This window comes from Rhineura floridana, chromosome 10 (genome assembly GCF_030035675.1).
Source record: "Rhineura floridana isolate rRhiFlo1 chromosome 10, rRhiFlo1.hap2, whole genome shotgun sequence".
NCBI classification, from domain to species: Eukaryota; Metazoa; Chordata; class Lepidosauria; order Squamata; family Rhineuridae; genus Rhineura; species Rhineura floridana.
Window position 1 is genome coordinate 13,940,321 of NC_084489.1, and position 13,176 is coordinate 13,953,496.

Here is a 13,176-nt window from a genome sequence, read left to right on the forward strand (position 1 = left end):
CTCCATAACTTAGATGGACCTTTAGTGTGGTGGCACCTACCCGATGGAATCCCCCCCCCATATTAGGCAGGCACCATCTCTGATATCTTTTCAGTGCCTATTGAAGACTTCCTCTTTCAACAAGCCTTTTAAGTTGAGACCTAACCCAGTCTGCATCTGTGTTGGCATTGCTTTTAATGTTTTTAAAACTTTTTTAATATATATGTGTGTGTGTGTGTGTGTGTGTTAGCTTTTTTTTAAGATGTCTTCAAAGCTTTTTAAAAAATGTTTTTAAAGTTGTTTTGTTTTAATGAATTTTAAGGTCTGTTTTTATGATGTTAGAGTGGTTTTAGTACTTTTGTTTGCCGCCCTGGGCTCCTGCTGGGAGGAAGGGCAGGATATAAATAAATAAATAACTTTTTTATATTTTGAAGCCAAAGATAAAGAAAATTCCAATTAAAGAAAAAAATTGTACCAGCATCTTGCCTATTTTATAGATATTTGAGGGGAAGGATCAATTCCTGTGTTTGGCAATAAAAATGCAATGCTATCAGATTTTATTTTAAAAAATCATTCTGTTTTATAGAGAAGGGTATGAGAATTTCTTCGATAAACTACATGAACATAATATTCCTGTATTCATATTTTCTGCTGGAATTGGAGACATCTTAGAAGAGGTCATTCATCAAGCTGGTGTCTACCATCCCAATGTCAAAGTAGTTTCCAACTTCATGGATTTTGATGAGAATGTAGGTATAAACATGTCATATGCATACTATTAATTCATTGCAACACTACACTGTAGAATGTACTGCTAGGGAAGTAGCTTTCAACCGAAGCAGAAAAATGGGATATAACTGTCTTATATTAAAGTCAGTAATTAAATTTACTGGGCGAGAGCCATACTCAGAGTAGATCCATTAAAATCAGTTGACTTAAATCCATTGGTTTTAATGTGTCTACTCTTAGTGTGACTGATATTGGATATCACCCAATATTACATTAGTTTAGTAAGACAAAAAATGTATTCCCCAGAATGAATGCATGAATGATTGCAGAGTAGATTGATTTAAATCACAGAAAGAAACCCTTGATTGAAATCAAGTTTGTTACTTACAGTTCTTCATATATTTCTTAAACAATGGTGCAAACCCGATTACTAAAATATGTTAATTTACAAGTCAATATAGCATTTTACAAAGGGTACACTTTATGTAATTATGTATATAACTTGATTTTTCAGAAATAGCACATAATATTGCCTGTGTCAAACTTGTTTTTTTTAGAAGAAGAAAAGTATAGAATGGAGTTCCCTAGGGATGCTGAGTTACGCAGAAGTAAAACAGGGAATAGACTTGTGGCATCACCATTATGGTCTGCCATGATGTTCCAAAATGACAGGCATGTTCTGTAATATAAATAAAGAAAATGACACCCGGTGGCAACTTTTTAACTGTATCTTTCTGTACCGTAAACTTGGATTACAGATTGGAAACCTTATTAACTGATTAAACAAGTCATAAGGAGCGAAGCTTTATTGTTAACTTCCAACTTAGCAAACAGCTTGTTGAATAGCACTAATACTAAAAGGTATAGAGAGTTTCGATGAATGATGCATTACAAAGTGAATTATTCAATTTACTAACCAGTTGATCCCCATTGTTCTTCAGAGATACATCCACACCTTCATCCACATCATTTTCTTTCAATAAGCACGTTTCATTATGATGTTTTGTCATTTTCCATAGGAAGTGGGCCATCACTGTGGGGAAATAGTTCCACCTATCGTGCGAAGGCAAGAATGTTTTTGAAGTCAAGACTAGGGACGTCATGCCCCTCCCACTCTCCAGTTCATTCTTGCCTTCGTACGAACAAGATTGGAATTTCACATAGCATTTAGCTAAGTATCGTATTTGTCTTTAAATCCTTTCTCTTTTTCTGTTTGTGTTTAGCCTCTGAGGGTTCCCTCAGGGACCGCGGCTGCGGCTTCCTCACCCTTCCCTCAGAGTTTTTCAACCTATTTTATTTACTTGACTGGGGGCTCCCTCTGAGACCGTGGCTGCGGCTCTCTTCGTTTTGGCAGTTTCTAGCCCCCCCCCGCTCTGTTGTTTCTTTAGCCAGGGGGCTCCCTCAATGACCGCGGCTGCGGTTCTCCCCTTTTGATCGCTTCTGATCGCTTCTGATCGCTGTTAACTTCTCCCCCCCCGATCGGTTGCCGCGGCTGCGGCTTATCCGATCTCAGCGGGAGCTTGCAGCTACGGCTCCCGCCGTTAACCCTCTGCCTCAGATCGCCCTCGCAACGCGGCTTAAATCCCACTGAGGGCTTTACAGACTGCGACGGTGGCTCTCTCTGCGGTGGCTGCCGTCTTTTCCCCTACCTGTTTTCTCCGGGGATTTTTTGGAGCCGCTACTGCGGTTTTTGGCGAGATCGTGCTGGGCAGCCCTTCCTCCGGTTCGCCTTCGACGGCCGCCATTGCTTCTTCCCTCTCTGCCATTTTTTCCCGCTCCTTTTTTCCGGGCGCCATTTTTTTCTTTCAGAATTTGAATTTCCCGCCCTTTTTGTTCCCCTTAGTATCGGATACCTCCCCTGCAGACTATCTATCCGTACGTTTGTGTATATGTGCTGCTGACTAATTTACACACGACTGATTTACACACATTACTGTGGCTGTAATCATAGTGGCTGAATTATACTATCAAGGCTGGAGCTCCAATCCTAGTGGGCTGGATTGTATTATCAAGGCTGGAGTTTTAATCCTAGTGGCTGGATTACTTTATCAAGGCTGGAGCTTTAATCCTAGTGGCTGGATTACATTATCAAGGCTGGAACTTTAATATCAGTGGCTGACTTGTATCAAATCTGATTTACATTACATATCCTGTCCCCTATGGGGCCGTGAACAAGCCAAAAACCCAGCCTACAGCACAATTCTGAGTGTGCCAACTCTTAACAGCCTATATTATATTAACGCTGATACCTCTGTGCATTCTGCCCCCTCTGTGGCAGTGCATTCGCCATCTGCCAGTGTATCCTACCCCCTCCGTGGTAGTACGCTGTGCCAGTTCGGGTCTTTACAGCCTACCCCCTCCGTGGCAGTGTACTGCACCCAGGTTCATATAAGATGGCAGAACAGCCAGGCATGTCACCATCAACACACATGGTGCCAGATCAGCCAGACATGCCACAATCAGCCAAGCCACAACATACTAACACTTCTAAGACCAGACATGCCAAAGCACTGGCTAAGACAAAACATCTTTCCAGCCATAGTAAACCAAAACGCCCTCGTTATGTCTCGGTGCCAACAACCACCACAGCACAGACATACATAAGTGATATTTTCCATTCTCCTGCTACTGCCTCTGACGAGGAAGAGTTTGTTGGCTTTCCCCCTCACGGTTCGCCTAACGAACCTACCTCTGGCTTACCGCCTCAGACATCTGTTCCAATAGCCCACCAGGCACATACATCTCACACATCTGGTCTGCAGCTGTCTCCTGATTTCCTCTCCCAACTCCAAGCCATGCTGGCTTATTTCACACGAATGCAGTCACTACCACAGGTTCCTGCCATACCCCCACTCAACATGGACCAACGTGCATTCCATGCTGCTCATCCTTCCTGCTCACCAGATCCCTTTGATGTAGCCAGAGGCAGATGTACGGACGAAGCCTCGTATGCGGAGGAGTTAACTTTCACTGACCATGTTGAAGGAGACGACTGGAGCGACTATTCAGATCATGAGGAGGATACATCGTATCGCTTGTTCAATACCTCAGATTACCAACCGCTCGCACGTAGGGTACTTCATACCCTTGGTCTCCAGACTGCGCCTTCAACTTCGTCCGCCCCAGCTCTCAAAGGGGCCAAGGTCCTCAAATCCCCTGCACCTACTGAACACTACATCCCGGTGCCGGACCCAATTGCCAAATTAGCCTCCGAAGAATGGGCCCACCCACTCAAAGCTCGACGCTTCAAGAACATGGCTGACAGACTTTACGCCCTAGCCCCAGACTTCGCCCCCAAGTTAGATGTCCCTGGCATAGATGAACCGATCGCTCGCCTCGTTTCACGATCTATCTTGCCCAGTGAAGGGGAATCCCACCTAAAAGATACAACTGAGCGTCGAATAGACTTCGCCCTCCGCAAGAACCACGAGGCCACTGCCCTAGCCATGCGTGCCTCCGCCTCAGCCTCCATCTTCTCCAGAGCATCTATGATGTGGATGGATGAACTTCTAGAGGATGATAACCCTGATCCTGTCGCCTTCAAAAGAGCACTATTGAAATTACGTAAGACAGCAACCTTTGTGGCCGATGCCACTTTGGATGCCACCCAATTAGGGGCACGAGCCATGACGACTCAAATAGTCGCTCGTCACACCCTCTGGCTTCGCCACTGGCAAGCTGATTCAGCGGCCAGATTGAACCTGTCCAAGGCTCCTTACTCCGGATCTCTACTCTTCGGCGAGGAAGCTCTAAAGGCAGTTCTGGTTGATCCAAAAGACGCCCACAAACCGGTTCTAGCCACAGTCAAGAACATCGACCACAGGCCCTTCAGGCGATTTCCCTCCTTTCGTTCTAACCAGCCCTTTCGAGGAACGCGGCCAGGAGGACGAGGCCGCGATTTCAGACCCTATGATTCCAACGCATTCAGGGGCTCCTGGAACCGACGCTTCCAGGGCAGAGGTCAGTACCAAGGGCGCAGGGGCAACTCATCGTCCTCATATAGGGGAGGTCCTCGCCTACACAAGTAGTATTAACGCCCTCCCCATAGGTGGCAGATTACTTAATTTTGGAGATCGATGGCTGCGCCTTACTACGGTCTCCTGGATCAGGGACCTCTTCACTTATGGCTATACCATAGAGTTCTGGGCAACCCCATCAGACAGATTCCACCCGTCTCCTTGCCCAAGGGCACCAGCCAGGCACAACATCATGCAGACAGCTATACATCACCTCTTGCACATAGCGGCAATAGAGCCAGTTCCCACAACTGAGAGATCAGAAGGGGTGTACTCCCTCCTATTTGCTGTGCCAAAACGAGATTTATCTTGGAGGGCGGTATTGGATCTCAAGTTTGTCAACCATTTTGTAACATACCGCAGGTTCAAAATGGAATCTCTCCATTCCATTACCGAGAGTCTGCATGAAGGAGACTTCCTGGCTTCTATCGACCTTAAGGAAGCATATCTCCATGTACCCATTTGCATAGCCCACAGAAAGTTTCTTCGGTTTGCCTTTGGCCACCAACATTTTCAATATAGAGCGATGCCATTTGGCCTCTCCTCTGCTCCAAGAGTATTTTCCAAGGTGCTACTCATCCTAGTGGCTTACCTTCGGACCCAAGGGGTTCATATCTACCCATATTTGGATGATCTGCTCATACGGGCCAAGTCTGAAGAGCTGGCTCATCATCATTTAATGATCACCCTCAATGTTTTGCAGACCTACGGCTGGCTTGTCAACTTCGACAAAAGCCATCTCCAACCAACCCAACGCCTCCTACATCTTGGGGCAATGTTGGACACCCTGCAGGCAATGGTCTTCCTGTCTCCAGATCGCATCACTGCCATCACAAGCATCGCAAGGTCCCTGATGCAACAAACATCCGCAGACGTCATGCTTCTCGCCAGAGCGCTCGGGATGTTTATCTCCACAATCCACATTGTGCCCTGGGCTCGAGCTCACACTCGGCCCCTTCAGTGGACTCTGTTGCCTTTTCAAAAAGACGTTGCCAGCTCCAACCATCGCAAAGTTCGTTTGAGCCCCACTCTGCGCCTCTCCTTCCGCTGGTGGACCAAGGTTCAACACCTCTCCAAGGGCACGTCGTTCAGAGAACCCCGCAGAACCGTCGTGACCTCAGACGCCAGCCTCATAGGTTGGGGAGCCCACTGCAACTCCCAGTACGTTCAGGGGGTTTGGCCCAACGCAGAGCAATCTCGAAGCATCAACTGGCTGGAACTAAAGGCTGTCCACTTGGCTCTATGTCATTTTCAGTCTCTGTTCCCTTTGCATCATGTGCTCATTCGAACAGACAACACGTGTGTAAAATCACATTTGAACAGACAGGGGGGCACCAGGTCTCGTCCTCTGCAGGACTTAGCCTCCCTCATCTTTGTCTGGGCAGAACAACATCTACAATCCCTGAAAGCAGAGCACCTCAGAGGGATTTGGAATGTGACAGCAGACTGGCTCAGCAGACAACAGGTCTTCCCGGGAGAATGGAAACTTCATCCAGCCATTTTCCATCGTCTCCAGTGTCGGTTCGGCGCCCTCGCAGTCGACCTGTTTGCTTCCAGTCACAATTGCCAGCTTCCAAGGTACTTTGCCCGATACCTGGACTCAACAGCAGAAGCAGTGGATGCTCTGACAACACCGTGGCCAGACGGTCTATTGTACGCCTTTCCTCCCATACCATTGTTAGCCAAAACCTTGAGGAAGGCGCAAACCGAAAGGGCACAGCTGGTTCTGATAGCACCAGTTTGGCCACGCCGACCGTGGTTCTCAGATCTTCTGGCAATGTCAATGACGGATCCTTGGACACTTCCAGTAACGCCAGACCTCCTATCCCAGGGTCCAGTACTGCACCAAGACCCTACTTGGTTCAATTTAACAGCGTGGCGTTTGAACGGAGACACTTGAGGTCAGCTGGACTGTCTGACGCTGTGATTGATATTATTTTGGCCTCGAGAAGACCATCTACCACTCGAATTTATCAACATACCTGGGTGGCTTTCTCCAAGTGGTGTCAGTCCCACCACCACGATCCATCCCAGGCCAGTGTGCACCAGGTGCTCCAATTTCTCCATAGTGGCTTTATGATGGGACTTCGACCCAACACTCTACGTCGACATGTGTCTACTCTGTCATCTATTCTCTCAGTTTCCTCTCCTGGAGCTCCTATTTCCTCACATCCTTTCATCAAACGTTTTTTGAGGGGAGTCGCCCTACGCTCTCCGGCTGTTGTCCATCGGTTCCCCTCATGGAGTTTGCCGAAAGTCCTGCAGGCTTTGCAACGCCCTCCGTTTGAACCCATCAGGACTGTGCCCCTACGCATACTGTCCTTCAAGGTCCTGTTTCTGATTGCAATCACATCTGCCAGGCGCGTTTCAGAGTTGGGCGCATTGTCTTCTGCTAGACACCTCTGCGTCTTCCATAAGGACTCTGTTGTGCTGAAGACTGACCCTTCCTTTCGTCCCAAGGTCGATTCAGTTTTTCATTGCAACCAGGACATTGTGTTGCCTTCCTTTTGCCCGGATCCTACCCATCCTCTTGAAAAGGCTTGGCATTCATTAGATGTCCGGAGGGCTCTCAAGACCTACCTGTCTAGGACCCAAGAGATTCGACGAACGGAGTCTCTGTTTGTATCCTTTCATCCAAGGTCTATGGGGCATAAAGTATCCAATCCTACCTTATCCCGTTGGTTAAGGGCATGCATTACTTTAGCATATGAGTCCCTGAAGCTGTCAGTTCCAGCTAGTATAACGGCTCATTCTACCAGGTCAGCTGCCACCTCGGCTGCTTTTGCCACTAATGCTCCTGTTGCCGATATTTGTAGGGCCGCAGTCTGGTCTTCCCCACACTCGTTTATAAGGCATTATAAAATCGATCGTTATGCCTCTGCTGATGCATCTTTTGGCAGACGAGTGTTGCAACAGGTTCTTAATGAGGATTAACATGTGGGTGGTCCCTCCCTATATGGGTTGCTTTGGTACATCCCACAGTGATGGCCCACTTCCTATGGAAAATGTACCATTGGTCTCACCTGAAAGGTGATTTTCATAGGAATGGGCCATCACGACCCTCCCAGTTGGAGGATGACTAGTGATTTTATCAATGGGTTACATGTTATTGTTTCCATATTATATTTAATTGTAAGAGTGAAGTCAAGACTTTTAGTTCTGTTATGTTATGTAGTTATGTTAGAGTCATGTTGTTATGCATGTGACTATTATGTTATTTTCCTGGCGGGCCTGTTGGCCTTGTTCTTGTATTTTTAGATATCTCTTTCAGACTCGCTACGAATGAACTGGAGAGTGGGAGGGGCATGACGTCCCTAGTCTTGACTTCAAAAACATTCTTGCCTTCGCACGATAGGTGGAACTATTTCCCCACAGTGATGGCCCATTCCTATGAAAATCACCTTTCAGGTGAGACCAATGGTACATTCTTGCAACTTGGCCCTGCATCTCCTTCTTGCACTGAAGGAATTTCTTCAAAATGTTCCCACATACGGTCTCTTACACCCAGAAGCCATGACAGTTCTTCTGTGGCAAAACTTTGGGTGAATATAGGAACTGGAAGCTGTGTCTGTACTATAATGTCTTCCCTGTTTTATTTCCAGTCCTCTCCGTTGTTCCTTTCTACTCTGCCTCCAGCTATCCTTTTCTATATTCTCTGGATCCTAATTCTTTTGCTTTGTGTGGCGCAGCTCCACCACCACAAACTCAGAACAACAACAATCCCATCCGTCCTGTGTCCTTGCACATGTAACTTTAGTCAGAGAAACAGAAACTCAAAGTCTAAAACTTCCAAGAAGTAAGAGTTTGTAGTTAGGCTGAGCAGAGCTATTTTCATGAGATGAAAAACTGAAATTAATGTCCATGTTTGATTGGTAGGCAACTCAATGTGTATAAGTGTGATAGAGACGTTCATTCATTTTAATGAGACTGCAGGTATAGGTTTAGCATGTTCGTAATAAGATAGAATTGAATGAGAGAGAAATTTACAATTTTATTGATTATTTTTTAAAAAATTCAGAAAAAATCTGATTTAAATAAAAAAAATCCAATTGAAATATTAAAAATCTGATTTATTTTTTTAAAAATCAATTTTCATCCATTCTGATTCATTAATCTTTACTTTGGTTTCCAGTGAAGAAGTCACTTCTCATTATGATAAACAGCATATAATTTGAGTGGATTGAAAGAATAAATCCTCTTAGAAATATTTTAAAAAGACACTGAAGTGACATGTGATGATTTGCTTGCATAACCTTAGAAGTAACTGTTGACATGTTTAACAGGGCATATTAAAAGGATTTAAAGGGGAACTGATTCATGTCTACAACAAACACAATGGTGCCTTGAAGAATACAGAGTACTTCAAACAGTTAAAGGACAACAGCAACATAATATTGCTTGGTGATTCCCAAGGAGATTTAACTATGGCAGATGGAGTGGCAAATGTAGAGCATATTCTTAAGATAGGGTATCTCAATGATAAAGTAAGTCTGTCTTGTTGGTAAGCATAAAGTCTATGATATTATAAATATTTGCTAAAGTTAACCTTAGTATGTTTTAGGGGTCACTTACATTTCACAGGTTTTGTGTTCATTTATAGATTTTTCTAATTCAAAACCTGTTTAAGGATAGAAGCTTAAGCCTTCATCGCCTGTCCTGACTACACACTAGTTTTCCTGTTTTAGTTTATCCTGGTCTGTAAAATCGTTTTTTCATCTGATAGGACTAGGTTAGGTTTATTAAATTTATTGCTTCCTACTACAAAAAGTCCTAAAGCAATTTACAAGAGTAAAAAATACAATAACAACATTACATAAACATATTAAAACATAGAATAAAAATATCCAATAATGGGTCCTGCCCAAATGCCCGGGAACCAAACATGTCTTTGCCTGGCACCACCATGATAAAGTTGATTTTACCTGGGCCTTCCTAGGGAGAGCATTCCATGTGCAGTATTGAAGATCATTAGTTTTTATGAATTTCATAGTAGTCAAATTTTACAGTGGAATTAAATGTACAGCAGCTAAAAAATAGGTTGAATGGAATGGCGTGTTTAAATCTGTCAATTAATTTATAGTGTGCTGATTTCTCTTCCCTTTAAGATTACCCCATTACTCAGGACAAAACTTTGCTTTGAAAAAAAAATTGATCTTAAGCAACCCTGATAGACTTGTTTTTACTTATCTACTAAACAAGAGATCCAAGCAGTGAAATAAAGTTAAGGTGTGCTATCAAAGCAAGAATTGACTGCAAGACAAATGACTAAGGCTGCAATCCATTACATGTCTACTCAGAAGTAAGCTCCACTTACTCCCAGTTTAGTGTGTATTGGATTGTAGCCTAACAGAGCAATCCTACCTATAGGAAGAAAGCAGAATTTATGCTGGTTTAAATTAAGATAGCATAAATTACCAATATTTCAAACTCAGTTCACGAGAAAGCCTAGTGCTGAGCTGGCCCCAAGCCTGGCAGAGGGAAAACAAACTTTTGAGTTTGACTTACACCAGCAAAAAGCGTGGTGTAAATTCTGCCGGATTCCCAGATAACATGACTGCTGAAAGAGATTTGGATTAGGTGCAAGTCTTCCCCTGCCCCACCCCGGAACACCCCTTTATTATGCCACCCTCAGCTGAGCTTAAATGAAGGATTTATGCCAGCGTATCTTTAGATGAGTCTTGTTTGGGGACTTACACCACTGTCGTCCCAACTGAGCCGGGGTTCAACTGACTGAGCCAGAAATCCCCCAGATTCTAACTTGCTTATCCTGGCAGATCTTGGTTTCAGATTGCTCCATAAAACATTACGGTCATTCTCCAAGAAGAAAATGGCATGTACTCAGAATTAGCACATAAGAACAGCCAACTGGATCAAGCCGCTGACCCATCTAGTCCAGCATCCTGTTCTCACTGAGCATGACCTGAGCACAAGAGCACTCTCCCCTCCTGCAGTTTCCCACAACTGGTATTCAGAGGCATACTGCCTCTGACAGTGGAGGTAGAACATTACTATAGTCAGCATGGATTTTCTGTATTCCATAATGTTAAATCAAAAATACCCCCAATGCTATTCTGATGCTTCCCATACTCTCATTTCAAAACTAAACCTTACAAAACGTATAGTCCTGAACTCAGAAACGCTTGCTTAACAACCCTCTCAATTTTCATGGTGTTACACAAAACAGTCACGGAGAATCAAGAGTTCAAAGTGGAAAAAGAGAAAAATCAGACCCCTTTTGGACTTTTTTTCTGTAAGAGTTCAGCCATGTTCACAGAGTACCTGTAATCCTATTACTCACCTTGCCCCGTACTCTGATCTTAATCTTCGGTAGTTTAAAAGGTAAAAAAGAAGCATGGCTAATTTTTAATTAATTTTAAGAAATTTAACATTGAACTCAATGATAATGTTGGGCATGCTCAGTAAGAACCAACTGTCAGTGTTCTACAAGCCAGACTCACAGCTGCTTGGCTTGCCTAATCAAGGGGCCACACCCACACCAGACCTTTATTTCACTTTAGACAGTCATAGCTTCCCCCAAAGAATCCTGGGAAGTGTAGTTTCTGAGGGGTGCTGACAGAGCTCCAGTGGCCAGAGTGGTTTAACAGTCAGCTGCTCTGATTGAAGCTCTGTGAGGGGAACAGCATCTCCCCTAGCAACTCTCAGCACCCTTCACTAACTACACTTCCCAGGATTCTTTGGGAGAAGCCATGACTATCTAAATGGAAATAAAGGTCTGGTGTGGATGTGGCCAGGGACAGCTTTGGTTTAAATTTGGGTGGGAGGCTACATGTGCGAGCTGTAGAATAAAAATGTGGGAGAAACCATTTAGAAGAATAAAACTGTTCACAATGTTTTCCTTTTGCAAAGGAAAGGGGCTTCCTCTTTGCCCAGTACCCACCCATCCAATCTCCTCCCCTCCCTGCCTTCCTCCGCCCCTCCCTGCCCCTCCCTGCCTTCCTCCGCCCCTCCCTGCCCCTCCCTCAGGTCAGCTTCACCTATCCTAAGCATAATTGCACAGGAGTAAATTCTACTGAACTCAAAAAGCATGCAAATGATCAAATTTCCTCTTCCCTCCTATCCCATTCCCCTCCCCCGTTCCCCTTCCAAATCCCCTCCTTACCCTCCCCCCACCCCTCCAATCCCCTCTTCCTCCTTCCCCTCCCCCATGGTCAGTTTTACCTGTCCTAGGACTATGACCTAGGAGACCAGTGTTTGAATCCCCACACAGCCATGAAGCTCACTGGGTGACCTTGGGCCAGTGACTGCCACTCAGCCTCAGAAGAAGGCAATGGTAAACCACCTCTGAATACTGCTTACTATGAAAACCCTATTCACAGGGTTGCCATAAGTCGGAATCAACTTGAAGGCAGTCCATTTCATTTTCAAGCATTATTGCACAGGAGTAAATCCCATTGAACTCAATAAGCATGCAAATGATCAAACCTGTCCTCTTCCCTCCGATCACCTCCCTTTTGCCCTTCCCTCCCGCTTCCTTCATCTCTCCCCTTCCAGTTCCCTCCTTCTGCTCCCCTACCCCTCCCCCATGGTCAGTTTTATCTATCCTAGCCATGGTTGCTTGGGAATAAATCCCACTGAACTCAATAAGCATGAAAATGATCCAACTGCCTTTCCTCTCCTTCCCCTCTCCTCTTCCTCCCTCCTCCTCTTCCTTCTTCCTCCCTGCCCATTCCAGCCCTCCCTCCCTCTCCTCCTCCCCCCCATGGTCAGTTTTACATATGCTAAACATGAGTGCTGGTTTTGACCTTTAAAGCCCTATATGGCCCAATTCCAGGCTATTTGTCAGACCATATCTCCCTATACGAGCCTGCCTGGGCCCTGAGATCTTCAGGAGAGGCCCTTCTCTCAGTCCCAACACCCTCACAAGTGTGACTGGTGGGGACGCGATATAGGGCCTTCTCAGTGGCTGCTCCTAGGTTCTGGAACTCCCTAGGGAGGCACGAATGGCCCCCTCCTTGCCATCCTTCCGTCGGAAAGTAAAGACTTTTTTATTCCGACAGGCTTTTGGCATAAAAGGTGTTTAGGATTGGGCTTTACAAGGCTTGTTTTATTGTTTTATATTATTATTTGTATTATTTTAAATTGTTTTTAGATTTTTAAGTGCCTTTTACGGTTTTAAGGTTGTGCATAGTTTAATTGTATTTTAATTGTATGTTTTTCTATATTTGTAACTACATGTAGTTCTATTTGTAAGCCGCCCTGAGTTCCAGTTTGGAAAAAAGGCGGGGTAAAAACAAAGTTTCAATTTCAATTGCATGGGAGTAAATCCCATTGAATTCAATAATCATCACACCTGTCTTTCCCCTCCTTCCCCTCTCCCTTCCTCTTCCTTCTTCCTCCTCCCCTACCCACTCCAGGCCTCCCATCCCATGGTCAGTTTCATCTAAGCATGATTGCACAGGAGTAAATCCCACTAAACTCAATAAGCATGCAA

General features: G+C 44.9%; 2 protein-coding genes across 8 annotated transcripts in view; both read left to right on the top strand.

Annotated features, from left to right (window-relative positions):
* Positions 1 to 13,176, top strand: part of NT5C3A (5'-nucleotidase, cytosolic IIIA) — a 63,540-nt gene that overhangs the window by 47,146 nt on the left and 3,218 nt on the right. For all 7 annotated transcript variants that reach the window (XM_061587185.1, XM_061587186.1, XM_061587192.1 and 4 more), the window contains 2 exons: positions 566 to 728; positions 9,008 to 9,208. In XM_061587185.1, the coding sequence (XP_061443169.1) occupies positions 566 to 728; positions 9,008 to 9,208 (364 nt within the window). The remainder of the gene's footprint in view (positions 1 to 565; positions 729 to 9,007; positions 9,209 to 13,176) is intronic.
* Positions 2,282 to 8,695, top strand: LOC133365468 (uncharacterized). Its single transcript, XM_061587403.1, has 2 exons — positions 2,282 to 4,668; positions 5,428 to 8,695. Exons 1-2 carry the CDS (start codon positions 3,102 to 3,104, stop codon positions 7,656 to 7,658), a joined length of 3,798 nt encoding a protein of 1,265 aa, XP_061443387.1. The 5' UTR covers positions 2,282 to 3,101; the 3' UTR covers positions 7,659 to 8,695.

Excerpts from the sequence above, each read along its gene's own strand:
- LOC133365468 (XM_061587403.1), top strand. The coding sequence starts at position 3,102 with ATGGCAGAACAGCCAGGCATGTCACCATCAACACACATGGTGCCAGAT. Across the intron at positions 4,669-5,427 it reads CCGACGCTTCCAGGGCAGAG|ACCTACGGCTGGCTTGTCAA; the intron begins GTCAGTACCAAG and ends AATGTTTTGCAG.